This window comes from Oncorhynchus nerka, linkage group LG2 (assembly GCF_034236695.1).
Source record: "Oncorhynchus nerka isolate Pitt River linkage group LG2, Oner_Uvic_2.0, whole genome shotgun sequence".
Taxonomy (NCBI): domain Eukaryota; kingdom Metazoa; phylum Chordata; class Actinopteri; order Salmoniformes; family Salmonidae; genus Oncorhynchus; species Oncorhynchus nerka.
In genome coordinates, this window is record NC_088397.1 from 70814290 (window position 1) to 70830030 (window position 15741).

At 40.4% G+C, this 15741-nt stretch overlaps 2 protein-coding genes across 2 annotated transcripts in view; both read right to left on the reverse strand.

Moving 5' to 3' along the window:
- Nucleotides 1-2113: 2113 nt before the first annotated feature.
- Nucleotides 2114-3904, reverse strand: LOC115146091 (probable G-protein coupled receptor 25). The gene has a single exon (XM_029687897.2). The coding sequence runs from the start codon at nucleotides 3902-3904 to the stop codon at nucleotides 2702-2704; it is 1203 nt and encodes a 400-aa protein (XP_029543757.2). The 3' UTR covers nucleotides 2114-2701.
- A 7232-nt stretch (nucleotides 3905-11136) lies between these two features.
- Nucleotides 11137-15741, reverse strand: part of LOC115131580 (synaptotagmin-6-like) — a 30614-nt gene continuing 26009 nt past the window's right edge. The window contains exons 7-8 of the mRNA XM_065021827.1: nucleotides 15026-15176; nucleotides 11137-12420 (exon numbers count right to left, since the gene is read on the reverse strand). Coding sequence (XP_064877899.1) covers nucleotides 12349-12420; nucleotides 15026-15176 — 223 coding nt within the window. The 3' untranslated portion in view covers nucleotides 11137-12348. The remainder of the gene's footprint in view (nucleotides 12421-15025; nucleotides 15177-15741) is intronic.

Sequence of the window (15741 nt, forward strand, 5' to 3'; positions counted from 1 at the left end):
CATATCCTTGCCAGAGAGACCTCTTGGTCAAAAGATAAGGATTCTGCTAGGCAAAATCATCTCATCTTCATTAGTGATCAAATCAAATTATATTTGTCTAAAAGTGAAATGCTTACGGGTCCTTCCCAATGACGCATGCATTTTGTATGTGCTAATTTGAAATAACTTGCAATAACTTACACTGAACAGAAATATAAACGCAACATGTAAAGTGTTTGTCCAATGATTCATGAGCTGAAATAAAAAAAATCTTATTTCTCTCATTCTGGGCACAAATTTGTTTATATCCCTGTTTCTTTGCCAAGATAATCCATCCACCTGACAGCTGTGGCATGTCAAGAGGCTGATTAAACAGCATCATCATTACACATTACACACATTCTAAAATGTGAACTTTTGTCACACAACACTATGCCACAGATGTCTCAAGTTTTGAGGGAGCATGCAATTGTCATGCTGACTGCAGCAATGTTCACTAGAGCTGTTGCCAGAGAATTGAATGTTAGTTTCTCTACCATAATCCGCCTCCAACGTCACTTTAGAGAATTTGGCAGTACGTCCAACCAGCCTCCTAACCAGAGACCACGTGTATGGCGTTGTGTGGGTCGGCAGTTTGCTGATGTCAACGTTGTGAACAGAGTGCCCCATGGTGGCGGTGGGGTTATGGCATGGGCAAGCATAAGCTACGGACAACAAACACAACTGCATTATATCGATGACAATTTGAATGCACAGAGACACCGCAACGAGATCCTGAGGCACATTGTCGTGCCCTTCATCCGCTGCATCACTTCATGTTTCAGCATGATAATGCACTGCCCCATGTCTCAAGGATCTGTACACAATTCCTGGAAGCTGAAAATGTCCCAGTTCTTCCATGGTCTGCATAATCACCAGACATGTCACCCATTGAGTATGTTTGGGATGCTTTGGATCGACGTGTACGACAGCGTGTTCCAGTTCCCACCAATATAGAGAAACTTCGCACAGCCATTGAAGAGTGGGGCAACAATCAGGCCACAATCAACAACCTAATCAACTCTATGCGAAGGAGATGTGTATGTACGCTGCATGATGTAAATGGTGGTCACACCAGCTACTGACTGGTTTTCTGATCCACGGCCCTACTTTTTTTTTGAAGGTATCTGTGACCAACAGAGGCGTATCTGTATTCCCAGTCATGTGAACTCCATAGATTAGGGTCTAATGAATTTATTTCAATTGACTGATTTCCTTAGTTGAACTGTAACTCAGTAAAATTGTTTAAATTGTTCCATGTTGCATATATATTTTTATTCAGTATAGTTGACTAGTGTCTTGACTAGCAAGCATGACAAGCAAGCAGGTTTAACAACCTGCCATCATTCTTAATCATTCTGATTAAGTGGAACAGAAGGTCAGGTCTGGGCTCCAATGCAGTTTTTTCACACGTCTGAAGGGAACTTCGGCTGAAGTACAGTTATGATTTAGGTTCCCACAGACTGGCATCTAACCCAAGTTTCTCAAAACCATTTGAAACTGGATGATTCATAGTGTAAATGCAACTGAAAAAACATGTGGGCATGAATGAACATTTGAACTTTCAAGTCATATAACCAGCCAACAAATTCCCATGCGAAGAACTCTTCTTATCTCAATGAAGTTTAATTTTGTGTCATTTATGAGAGAATCTGTTTTATCAATCAAAGTGGATGTTATTTTGTTGTCACTGGTCAGCAACCAGCACTCTAACTTGCAAATACAGCAGTTTGCCACTGATTTGAGTGAAAGTCCAATCATTTTTAGGAAGCAGAGAAAACAATGTTGAGCTTTTGGATCTATTTTGATTGGTAAGTTTGTTTTGATGAGTTACCTAGTCACTGAAGAAATAAACTGAGAAGTGTTTTGACTTCATAATATGTTACTATGTAGCGTGAACATGTAATGCCAATAAAAGCTATGAATAGTAAAGTTATGTTATAAAAATAAGCATTTCGATACAATAAAGTTATAGGAACTACTTATGAGGAATTTTTATATATTACTTTTTCTATTATGCTTTCTTTCAATATGCCTAAAATATAGCTTTGTTTTAATTCTTCTGTGTTGCTTTATTGTAAAAAGTACACACAAATCTAAACAAAGCAATACAGTTGATATTAACCTCATTTGGAATGTTTTCAGCTGAATGCCCATTGTTAAACTGCAAAAAGTCTTAGTAAACTATGACATAGTTTGGGAAAAAGTAGTTATTAGAGCAATCATATAAACACCCAATTTATTCAAAAAGTGCATTTTCTGTATTTATAATGCTTAATATGTCATCTTACTAATGATATGAACATGATATTGTAATAGTTTTCATACAGCAGAAAGGAACCACTAACAAATGAATGTTACTGTTATCAAATTGCTATTTAATATTACTATGAATTTACGAATGTTAACAATCATAATAAACAGTCTAATGGTGAATTAATCATATTCAAAATATGGTTGTTCGGTTAAAAAAATAAAGCAAAAATAAACAAGTAATATAAATGCAAACATCAATTCAAACTATTAATGATAATGAAATAACTTTTATACATAAAATATATTATAGTGCATGCTTTCACTGAGATTTTGAATTACATACAGTAACACCTAAAATCATAATACAAAATTATTCACCTCAACCTTTAGACTACAAAAATGCTATAAAATGTGCAGAACCCTGCTATCAGACTTTCTGGTCAAACGACTGTAAACGAGTTCTGGAGGCTGTTGTGCCACAGCTCTCTGAGGTGCCGTTGTAGGAGAAGTCTGTGGACGAGGCATAGCCCTGGTGCAGCCCACGCTTCCGCACGCAGCTCAGGAACAGTCTTTCCGCCTGCCGTCTGAAGTGGTGGTCCAGGAGCAGGTAGATGGCCGGGTTCACGCAGCTGTTGAGGAAGGCCAAGCAGCAGGAGAGAGTGAGGCCCTGACTCAGGACAGACTGGGTCTCATTGCTCAGATCGGTCCCAGACAGCCTGAAACCAATTAGGAGGGTCTTGAAGATGTTGAAGGGAAGCCAAGACACCATGAAGGCCACAATGATGGTGAAGACCATTTTGAGAGAGTGGCGGCGGCGGGCTTCCGCACGGGGGTTGCCGGCGGCAACACAGTGTCGGCGCAGGCGGGCCAGGAGGGAGCTGTAGCACAGGAGGATGATGAACACTGGCAGGGCGAAGGTCAGGAAAATCGTGGTCAGGCTCAGACCCAGGAAGAAGGACGACTCTTTGTCCTCCAGGCAGAAGGGCTCACCGTTGGGGGTACGTACGCTACGGTACACCAGGGAGGGGGTACCCAGAGCCAGGGATAGCAGCCAGATCATGATGCAGGTGAAACGCACACACTGGCTGCTGCGGAGGAAGCGGGAGTCCATGAGGCGCACCACGGCCAGGTAACGGTCCACGCTCATACAGGTCAGGAAGAAGATGTTGGAGAAGCGGTTGACGGAGATGATGTAGCTGCTGAGTTTGCAGAGGAGGTTCCCAAAAGGCCATTGTCCCTCCTGTCTGGAGGAGACGGCCCACAGTGGGAGGGTGAGGACAAACACCAGGTCCGCCAGCGCCAGGTTAACCACAAATGTATCCACCAGACGCCCACCCCTCTTCCCCCTACTGCCCATGACCATGATCACAAAGAGGTTTCCCAGGAAGCCTGTGAAAAACATGAAGAAATAAAGTAGTGGCAGGTAGATGTGAGAATGGGGAAGACTGGAGTTGGAGTGCTCCCCAAGGTTGGTTTGATTGTAGCTGTAATTGTACAGCATGTCAGTGTCATTGTCATCGCTGTAGAAGTACTTGTCGTTATCATACATTTCCATTCTGTGGTCAAAGAGAAGTGTCTCAGCTGCTTGCGCTCTGTGTGTCTGGCTGGCAAGCTCAATACTTCTAGACATACTATCCTGCGTCACATTCTTAAAAACCACAGACAAACTGTCAAGTTTTCTTCTGTGATCTCTAGCATGATCTCTGTATGTTTTCTTTCTGGCATATTCTTGCACAAAATTCTGACACAAATTACTACTATTTCTCATGATAATATTTTACAATATACTCTATTTGCGTATCAGTTTTCAAATAGAAACACTTAAGATACTTCCTTACATGCAGGCAAAACTTTAAGCAAGAAGAAACATAAAAACATATCAAGAGAAAAAAGTACATGTACAATCTGGGCAATGGCATTGAACGAAAATAATAAAAAACAACCAAGGACTGAATTATAGTTGCAGATCAAACAATAAAAGCTAAAAACATTTGGCAGGGATAGGATGTTTATGGTATTCAAGGGATTGATGTAGGCATACTTTAAAAAACCTACATTCACAGTGGATTTGTAATTTCAATCATTAAATTGAACTGAGACAAGACATTGAAAATCAACTTTATATATATATATATATTTATTTAAAATGAACCTTTATTTAACTAGTCAAGTCAATTAAGAACAAATTCTTATTTACAATGACAGCCTACCCCGGTCAAACCCGGACGACGCTGGGCCAATTATGCCCTATGGGACTCCCAATCATTGCCGGTTGTGATACAGCCTGGAATTAAACCAGGATCTGTAGTGACGCATCTAGCACTGAGATGCATTGCCTTAGACCGCTGCGCCACTCATATTACTCATAGTCTCTTGTGTGAAAGGTGTGAAAACAGCAAACACTGTTATCAAATTGCATTTGTCACGTGCCGAATACAACCGGTGTGGACTTTACTGGGAAATGCTTTCTTACGAGCCCTTCCCAACGATGCAGAGTTAAAAATAATAATACAAATAAAAATAGTAACAAGAGGAATAACATTCACAAGAATGAAGCTAAATACAGGAAGTACCAGTACCAGATCAATGTGCAGGGGTACGAGGTATTTGAGGTAGATATGTACAAAAAGGCAGGGTCAAAGGACCTGGCATCAGAATAGATGATAATAAGAGTAAAATAAAGAACAGAGTAGCAGCAGCAAATAATGAGTGTGAAAGTGAGAAAGTGTGTGTGTGTGAATGTGGGTGGGTTGTGTGTGAGAGTGTCAGTGTAGTTTAGTGTAGTGTGTATATAGTCTTGTGAGTGTGCATAGTCAGTGCAATATAGGGTCAATGCAGATAGTTTGTGTAACCTTTAATGAACTATTTAGCAGTCTTATGGCTATTTAGCCGTCTTGGGGGTAGAAGCTGTCTCGGAGCCTGTTGGTCCGAGAGCCGATACCCCGGTACCGTTTGCCAGACGGTAGCAGAGTGAACAGGCCTTCAACTGACATCACCTGATATAGAGGTCCTGGATGGTCGGCCCCAGTGATGTATTGGGCCGCCCGTACCACCCTCTGCTGAACATTATGCGAAAATGCTTGCATGTGGAAATCAAAATGGGACTTGCCAGACCCGATATGATCGTGCACATGAATAAATCAGACATCTCATCAGATGAGTCATATTATAGATAAAACTTACTATAATGTGAACTTGATGAGAACTTGATGTGAAAGGCTATGAAAACCATACATGGAATGACAGCTTCATTTAACCAACCACTTCTCCTTTTGACTGATAGTGGTGTGTGAACATGAACAATGGACAATGATCTCTGTCAGAAATGTAAATCATCATATGAACAGTTATAGAACAAAGTGAAACTAATAATATAATACTATAGTTATATAATACTATAGGTATATAATACTAAAGGTATATAATACTAAAGGTATATAATACTAAATGCATATAATACTATAGGTATATAATACTAAAGGTATATAATACTAAAGGTATATAATACTAAAGGTATATAATACTATAGGTATATAATACTATAGTTATGTAATACTATAGTTATGTAATACTACAGGTATATAATACTACAGTTATGTAATACTATAGGTATATAATACTATAGTTATATAATACTATAGGTATATAATACTATAGGTATGTAATACTATAGGTATATAATACTATAGGTATATAATATTATGGGTATATAATACTATAGGTATATAATTCTATAGTTCTGTAATACTATGTTAGAAGAAAAGGAAAGGGAACCAGTTTCAGCCTGAGCTAGTTGAATGTTGGTTATGTAAGAAGGTTACTGTTCCAATAAAAACATGAGGGGAGAAAGGATCTTCTATTTGGCAAAAAGGTTTTCCTCCACTCTCAGCGTTGCACCAGCATTTGCTTCCCATCAATGCTTAAGAGTTTACTTCGAAACACATGAAACTAAATCAAATACTAACAGGAGTGAACAACTCGTTTTTAATCAAGAGTGACAACTTCTAGTCAAGAGTGACAACTTCTAGTCAAGAGTGACAACTTCTAGTCAAGAGTGACAACTTCTAGTCAAGAGTGACAACTTCTAGTCAAGAGTGACAACTTCTAATAAATAGTGACAACTGTGCAAACAATATTTTTCTTTAACTTATCTAAACATTGCATTTTAGTGTGATACGAGTCATCAACTATACGTTTCAATGTATTTCAGTCTCTACAAACATAGAAAACAAAGAAAAACAAAAGAAAAAGTGCCTCCCAACCTAAAGTAACCTATATTCATCCCTAATGTGGTATAAGCCTTATATATGGAGTTATTTGGACAATTTCTCTGCAAAAGACTGACCAGCTGACTCACTTCAAGGTGTTGATGTGCAATAACACAACTCCACTGCTTCACTGCCAAATATCTTGTAACCATATTGTCACGTTCTGACCTTAGTTCCTTTGTTTTGTCTTTTGTTTTAGTATGGTCAGGGCGTGAGTTGGGTGGGTTGTCTGTGTTAGTTGTTCTATGATTTTCTATTTCTGTGTTTGGCCTGGTATGGTTCTCAATCAGAGGCAGCTGTCAATCGTTGTCCCTGATTGAGAACCATATTTAGGTAGCCTGTTTTCAATTGTGTTTTGTGGGTGGTTGTTTTCAGTCTTTGCGTGTCTGCACCAGACAGAACTGTTTCGGTTGTTTTGTTATTCAGTGTTCAGTTTTGATTATTATTAAAAATCATGAACACTTGCCACACTGCACCTTGGTCCTCACCTTCTTCCCACGACAGCCGTTAACAATATCCCATTCTCCCTCTTGCTTTCTCAGATGGAAAATAGTTGGCTTCTTCCTCTCTGTGCTCTGACTGCATGAATAATAGCTCCCAAACATGTTGTTTATTGAGAGACTAACTATTCAGAGAAACCTCTCGGTTCATTTCCAGCCAGTGAGTCATTCACAAAAAAGGGTAAAACACTTGCCAATTCAGGTTGATCAAATAAAATAAAAGGTTATTTGTCACATGCTTTGTAAATTACATGTGTAGACTAATAATAAAATGCTTATGGGCCCTTCCCAACAATGCAGAGAGAAAATTGAAAAATAATTGAAAAATAAATACACAATGAGTATTAATGTTGTTTTAGTGAGACTCCTTAATCATCCTGCAGCTGCCTGTGCAAAGGAGGTCACACTGCTTGCTTGGCGAGTACCATTTCCCCCGATTTGGCCTATACCTGGCACAAACTCGGAACCTATGCTTTGCTAGCACATGTGACCGCCCTCCGGAAGCATCTTATCAGTCAGCACCACTCGAAAAGCTAGATATTAGCTGGCGCAAGTGGGGACGTGTCCGGCTGGATGTATCACAATCCCATGTGATACATCCACCTGAAATAATATATCAGGTGATAATTCAGTATACTGTGGACATGGAAACATTTTAAATTGAAAAAGATTGCTGCATGTCACTTCAACGCTGTCACACAGTGTGTTATATCCACTGGTCGTCCCTCTCTGTGGCGCTGGTAGCTGTCTTTTCCTAGTTCCTTGCCACACCAGTGGCTCTTGAATACAACTATAATCCTGACTTTTCTGCACCCCCTCCTAGCTTTGTCAACAAAACAAAACACCGGCTGTCGGATAGACAGTAGCGCTGTTTCCCCCTACTGCAGATTCCATCTTTAATGTCTCTGTTCTCCTTTAATGCGATGGCCAAAGGTTCCAGGCCCAGAACCAACAGCAAGGGAGAGAAACATCCCTGCCTCGTCCCCCTGTGGAGCCTGAAGCAATACCATTGGTTCTTTAGAAGCCATATCATTGGTGATGACTGTGGCAGTGGCCCCAGAGAACAGGGTGTTAATTACTCCTGTGAAATAGGGACAGCACCCATATGCCTCCAGGACTACTTGCTCTAACTGTCTTCTTCTCACCTCTCACCTCTCCCACTAGGACCATATCTCGGTGTGGTACGAGCAGACCAACTGCTATGCCACAGAGCTGCGGGAGTTCAAGCAGCAGATGGTTGCCCAGATTGAGACCCTGGACAAGGAGACCCTGAGGACAGACCTGGACCGTGTGGGGACGCACGTGGAGCTCGAGATGGACTACCTGGAGACACAGAACGGGGCGCAGATCTGCGTGGACCTTGACGACAAGCTGGTGGAGCAACAGGTGACCGTGGTGAAGGAGAAGAGCAAGGCCAAGTGCGACAAGGCCACAGTTGAGATGTGGCAGACATGGTGGCAGATGTGGTGACATACTGAGGGGACAAAGACACATGATTACTTACTAAGAGGATCATAGCAAGCCTGGTAATTAATTGCACCCACCTGGCTTCCCAGGTCTAAATCCCTAGAGGGGAAGAATTCATTGATAAAAATCAGCAGTGGAACTAGCTTCGAGGCCCATATTTGAATTTTCCTGGCATAGGCCTACTGAAAGGACAGATATATGAAGTAAACTCAGCAGTAGCGGTAATGCGAGGCCTTGTTTCCTTAACAAGTCTTCTTCTACATGATGAGTGGAGATATAGTGGGCCACAGGTATGAGATGTTGATAAACGTGTATGCAGGCCAAGTGTCTCAGCTGCTGTACTGTCATGTAACTAAGTTAGAAAATCAATCTACCCTCATATCAGGATTCTACTCTCAGAGGCCCTTATTAAATCATTTAAGTGGCTTTCATTCAATGTTGTGCTTAATACTTCTTGTTCTGCTCTAAAACATTAAGGTTAGGGTTGATAACATATAGAACACCATCTGGTTTTCTTGGCGGACATAATTATAAATCTAGAGCAGGTATTCAGGAAACTATTTACACTTGGTTGTTGAAGTACAGGAAGTGGGAGGACAGTTACTGAGTTCCTGTATGAGAGCATGCTGATGAAGCACATACTGTAGATGAAGGACTGACTGAAGATGGGATGCTGATTCAAATATAATTCTCTAAATTATGCACCACTTTAATTGTAATATCTGGTTTCAGTTGCACTAGAGCAAAAATGTGTAGGCAGTGACTAATTAGATTTAATAGCCTGTGATCTTTATAGACGTTGCCATGAAATAGTTTTTTAATTTAGCCAGTAATGAAATCAGATGAGTGCTGTTGCCTACTAAGTGGGCAGTTTCTTCTGACACAATCAGGTTGAACATCTGAACATACTTCAGATCATGTGAAAGGAGTGAAAATTAGCTAAAACATTTTTCTTTAAATGTAGCTATCCCTTGAACTTTACTTAGTCCCTTAGTATCCCTTTTGTTTGATTTATCAATATGGTATGCTGTAGTTTGTCTCATGATATTGGTATAATAGATATCACAGTTGGACTGTACCAATGTCTACATTTTAATTACACTGAACCCGCTGTGTAATGTTAACTACCATGTAAAAAACATGATACTAAACTAAATTTAAAGTGGGACCAGGAATGGTCATGTACCTACCTCTCTTCTCCTCTCCCAGACTGCAGGGACATGATATCCAGCATCAAATCCATGAAGATTTTTAAGTGAGTTGGAGGCCCAAAGACGTGGGCAGCAGCTCGGGAAAGGTCTACATCTTCAACGGCACAGAGGAGGGCACCCTCTATGAGATTGGCTCCATCAGGGACTTCACCGTCTCCTTGGGCACATCTATGGCCAAGACCATGAAGCTGCCATTCCCTTGAAAAGGTAGCGGCCACACCGTTTACAACAACCACACGTACTACCTGAAGGAGGGCAAGGAGCCGCGGCTGGTCAAGTACGACCTGTGGCGGACAACGCTGTCTTCCCTCTACAGGACCACGTTCGCGTATATGGCCTAACCCTGGAGACGGTCATTGACCTGGAGGCAGACGAGGGGGGCCTCTGGGCCATCTAAGTGTATGCCACCAAGGAGACTGAGAGGCACATCTCTCTGGACAAAATGGATGACAACACGCTGGACATCGAACAGATGTGGGACACGCCGTGTCCGAGGGAGAATTCATCTGAGGCACGGTGTACATGGTCTACAACACTGCGGAGCCCAGACGCTCGCGTGTCCAGTGCGTATTTGATGTCAGTAATATGGTGACCAACGACGACGCACCGCTAGTGTACTTTCCCAAGTACAATCTACTGGAGCTGCGGATCTACGCCGGGGGATGGCTACCAGATCCTTTAGAAGCTGGCCATGAAGAAGAAACTGGAGGTATGAGCTCAGCAGCGCCGCCTAGTGTTGAGATTTCATCATCTGTACTGAGTTAAAGCCCAGAAATGTATGTGTAGATGAAAATAAAACATTTTCATCGTCATATTCAGGTTTGTTCAACTACAGATGCTGTGTCTGCATTTGATCATGCTGTTGCAGGAATTTGCCTTCACTACAGGAAATGCAATCTTGTAGTGTATGAGGTTAGAAAGGCTTCCAATTTCCACTTTAAACTTGATTTGCCCGAACACATTTATCAACCCCTACAAATTTGTCAATTTATGATAATCCACATGTCCTGTGCTGCAGGATCATTTTTATGCTGTAGCAAACTGGCTCAAATTAAGATCCTACATCTGCAGTTACGATTTTGAACAGTCCTAAATGTAATCAGATTGTCATAGTCTTTCCTGTCTTACTAACAGAAAAACAGTTCAGTGACAAAACCATCCATTTACTTTAGATATTGCTTGTTATTAAATATTTATATGATAATAAAGATCTAGGAGCACGTGGACGGAGAATCTGAGGTGAAAACAGTACAGTTGTATAATATTTTTGTTTTCTGTTTAGCACTTTTGAAAACCACATTTGACCTTTCACTGCCTTGATGTTGAATAAAAACACAATTGGATGAAAGTGTGTAAGTTATTTTTCTTTCATGTTACATTAAAAGAGGAACATATATCTGCACTCAATTTGGAATGTTAGAACCAGAATAAACAACTTTATTGTAATTTCTTTAAAATACAAGGGATGCCTGGAAACAGTTGTTACAAATACAAATGTTCAATACAAAAGTGGAAAGTGACTCTAAATTGCTTGGAAAAAACAGGAGAGTCCTTATTTTAAACACTTATCACAAGGCTGATGATGCAAATGAGTCAAGGATCAAGCCAAGTCCCTGAAGGTACATGACATTGCCTGAACAGGAGACTATTGGCAAATACTTCACAGGTAATAGGAAAACAGAGCAGTGAAGCTGTAGTCACTGTGAAATTGAAACAGAAAAGTAAGTTCAGGGAGATAGTCATGTGGATAATATAATAACTATGTGATTCTAAATACAGTGCTATTATTGATGTCAGTATCAAAGGGCATTATATACATATACTGTTGTACATTAAGTTCATACCTACAGTGTAATTTTAACAGTACCACCACAAACCAAACCACATTGTTTGTAATGATGCTAGCTACCTATTTAGCACGTAATGCAGCTACACTTAAGACGTCAAAAACATATGATAGCCAGGTATGGTGTATGTTGTGTACATAAAACAAATACAAATAAAGTAGAGGGATGAAACACTTGTCATCCTGGAACATCCACTGTAGTAAACCAACAATTATTTAAGTAACAATACAAATGTGTATAAAATGGTTCACTTCAGAATACCCTGTTGATTGTTTTGGACTTGCTGTAAGAGGGTACTTACTGTAAGTCGTAGGGTACTTCAAGAACATCCTGCACTCAACAGCAGCAACTATAACATTTGACCTATTTAATATGATGGTGTACCGTATGTTCACAAGACTGCCATAATGCCCTGACCACACTTCAGACAGATACACATAGATGTTAACCTCAGATGTATAAAAACACCAGGCTGAGCTCAACTGCAAAAATATTGTTGCAATAATACTGATCCCACCAGACCCAGTACACACTATACATTCCATGACAAAGTGGCTGTCCAAGAGGGCACAAGAGAAGTGTGTGTGTGTTTGTCTGCATTTCTGTGTCTGTGTGCTGGGGAGATAATGTCCAGTGTAAACCGACTGTTATTCCAGAATAACTTACTGCACTTTACTTATTTTGAGCCACAGAATTTATGGGTCTGGGACACTCCAATATTTCAGGCCTTGTTGCAGGGCAGGCTTCGTAGAGTAGTGTAGTATAAATTCTGGCTCCTCCCTCATGGACTAGACAGAAGTCTTGGAGAGGGGCAGGAGCCTTGGCTGTCAAAGCTTGCATTGCGGGTTTTCCACTGTAGGAGACATTTCACATGGTAAGATTAGTGTACCAACATGGAAATTGCTGTCACTGTTAGGAGTTTACCTACCATCAGAAATCCTAAACATAGATGGATATATATACAGTGCATTGGAAAGGTAATTCAGAACCCTTGACATTTTCCACATTTTGTTACTTTACAGCCTTATTCTAAAAAGGATTAAATAGTCCCTCCCAACATCAATCTACAGACAATACCCCATAATGACAAAGCAAAAACACTTAGACATTTTTGCAAATATGTATTAAAAATAAACTACTTAAATATTAAATTCATATAAGACACTTTACTCAGAACTTTGTTGAAGCACCTTTGGCAGCAATTGCAGCCTCAAGTCTTCAAGCCATCGCCGATCCACTTTTCATTTTCCATTTGTTTTGTCTTTGTTTTACACACCTGGTTTCAATTCCCCAATTACATGTTCATTATTTAATCCTCTGTTTTCCCCATGGTTTTTGTGCGTGATTGTTTTATGTATATTTGGTCTGTTATTGTGGGCTCGGTATTACGACATGTTATTGGAATATTTATAGTAAAAAACACAAGTAAAGTTACTTGTGTTACTCATCTCTGCTGTCCTGCGCCTGACTCATCTGCACCAGCTACACCCAGACCATTACAGGTGGAGTGCTGCAGAGATTGTTGTCCTTCTGGAAGGTTCTCCCATCTCCACAGAGGAACTCTAGAGCTCTGTCAGAGTGACCATAGGGTTCTTGGTCACCTCCCTGACCAAGATCCTTCACCACCGATTGCGCAGTTTGGCTGGGCGGCCAGCTCTAGCAACAATCTTGATGGTTCCAAACTTTTTCCATTTATGAATTATGGAGGCCACTGTGTTCTTGGGGACCTTCAATGCTGCAGAAATATTTTGGTACCCTTCCCCAAATCTTTGCTTTGGCACAATTCTTTTGACCTCATGGCTTGGTTTATGCTCTGACATGCACTGTAAACCTTATATAGACAGGTGTGTGCCTTTCCAAATCATGTCCAATCAACTGAATTTACCACAGGTGGACTCCAATCAAATTGTAGAAAAATCTCAAGTATGATCAATGGAAACAGGAGGCACCTGAGCTCAATTTTGAGTCTCATAGCAAAAGGTAAGAATACTTATGTAAATAAGGTATTTCTGTTTTTTAATTTTTTTATACGTTTGCAAAGATTTCTATCATTATGGGTTATTGTGTGTAGATTGATGAGGATTTTTCATTTGATTTAATCCATTGTAGAATAATGCTATAACATAACAAAATGTGGAAAAAGGGAAGGGGTCTTAATACTTTCCGAATGCGCTGTATATACTGAACAAGATAGAAACGCAACAAGCAACAATTTCAAAGATTTTACTGAGTTACAGTTCATATAAGGAAATCAGTCAATTGAAATAAATTAAATAGGCCCTAATCTATGGATTTCACATGACTGGAAATACAGTCAGGTGGTCACAGATACCAGGTTGGGGCGTGGATCAGAAAACCAGTCAGTATCTGGTGTGACCATCATTTTGCCTCATGCAGCGCAACACAACTGCTTCCCGTAGAGTTGATCAGGCTGTTGATTGTGGCCTGTGGAATGTTGTCCCACTCCTCTTCAATGGCTGTGCGAAGTTGTTGTATATTTTGGTGGGAACTGGAACATGCTGTCGTACACGTCAATTCAGAGCATCCCAAACATGCTCAATGGGTGACATGTCTGGTGAGTATACAGGCCATGGATGAACGGGGACATTTTCAGCTTCCAGGAATTGTGTACATAATTTGCAATATGGGGCCGTACATGATCATGATGAAACATGAGGTGATGGAGATGGATAAATGGCACTCCAATGGGCCTTAGGATCTCATCACGGTATCTCTGTGGATTCAAATTGCCATTGTGTTCATTGTCCATACCATAACCCCACCGCCACCATGGGGCACTCTGTTCACAACCGCTCACTCACACTACGCCATACACGTGGTCTCCGGTTGTGAAGCCTTTTGGAGGTACAGGAAAATGATCTAAAATGACGTTGGAGGCGGCTTATGGTAGAGAAACTAACATAACATTCTCTGGCAACAGCTCTGGTGGACATTCCTGCAGTCAGCATGCCAATTGCACGCTCCCTCAAAACTTGTGGCATTGTGTTGTGACAAAACTGCACATTCTAGAGTAGCCTTTTATTGTCCCCTGCACAAGATTCACCTGTGTAATGATCATGCTGTTTAATCAATTTCTTGATATGCCACACCTGTCAGGTGGATGGATTATCTTGACAAAAGAGAAATGCTCACTAACAGTGATGTAAACTAATTTGTGTACAACATTTGAGAGAAATAAGCCTTTTATGCGTATGGAACATTTCTGGGATCTTTTATTTGAGCTCATGAAACATGGGACCAACGATCTACATGTTGCATTGATATTTTTGTTCCGTGTACATACATTTACATTTTGATAATTTGGCAGATTCTCTTATCCAAAGCGACACACAGTCAGTGCATCCAACTAAGGTAGGTAAGACAACCACATCACAGTCATTGCAAGTTATACCTTCCTTAATAAATCAGCTATCAGGGAAACAGAGTAACCGACCTACCTCTTTCTGAGATTCGGTGGCCTCCAGGAGAGGGTGCCAGTGAGCGATGGGCTTGCGGGGATAGGCCAACATCTCGTTCCAGTGGTCTCTACCCAGTCCCTCTGCATGACTGCCGACTCTGTTCACACCTATGATCTCATTGTGTCCCACCCTGTGTAGAAAAAAGGCAAAATGCACCCATTAACACTTCAGCCACATCTGGCATGTAACTTCACATTTTCTCTTCTACTATTAGCAGAACCGACAGTATTAGTTGGAATCTCATGGTTGTAGCATAAACAAACCAGACCTAGGTTCAAACACTATTTCCAATATCAAAATTACTTTCACCTACATTCTGTAGTAAGTATTCAGATAACCTTTATTTGAAAGCAAAGTAGTTGAATATTGGAATGCGTTTGGAAATACAATAAAAATATGAATATACACGGACTCAAATCCATTCCCATATTTAACCCAGGCATTTGAAAATAGTATTTCACATAAATACAATTTGGAAGACTATTTGGTTTTTACAAATAACCGTTCAAATACTCAAATAAAGGTACTTGTTTTGGGCTACGTATTTTTGAAAATACTGAAATACACAGAAAAAGTATTTCAAAATCATAAATACTCAAAGACATGTATTTGAGCCCAGGTCTAACACAAACAAAAAAAAAAATTACTAATTATTATTGATAATAATAAGGGCAATTATAACAATTGATATGGCA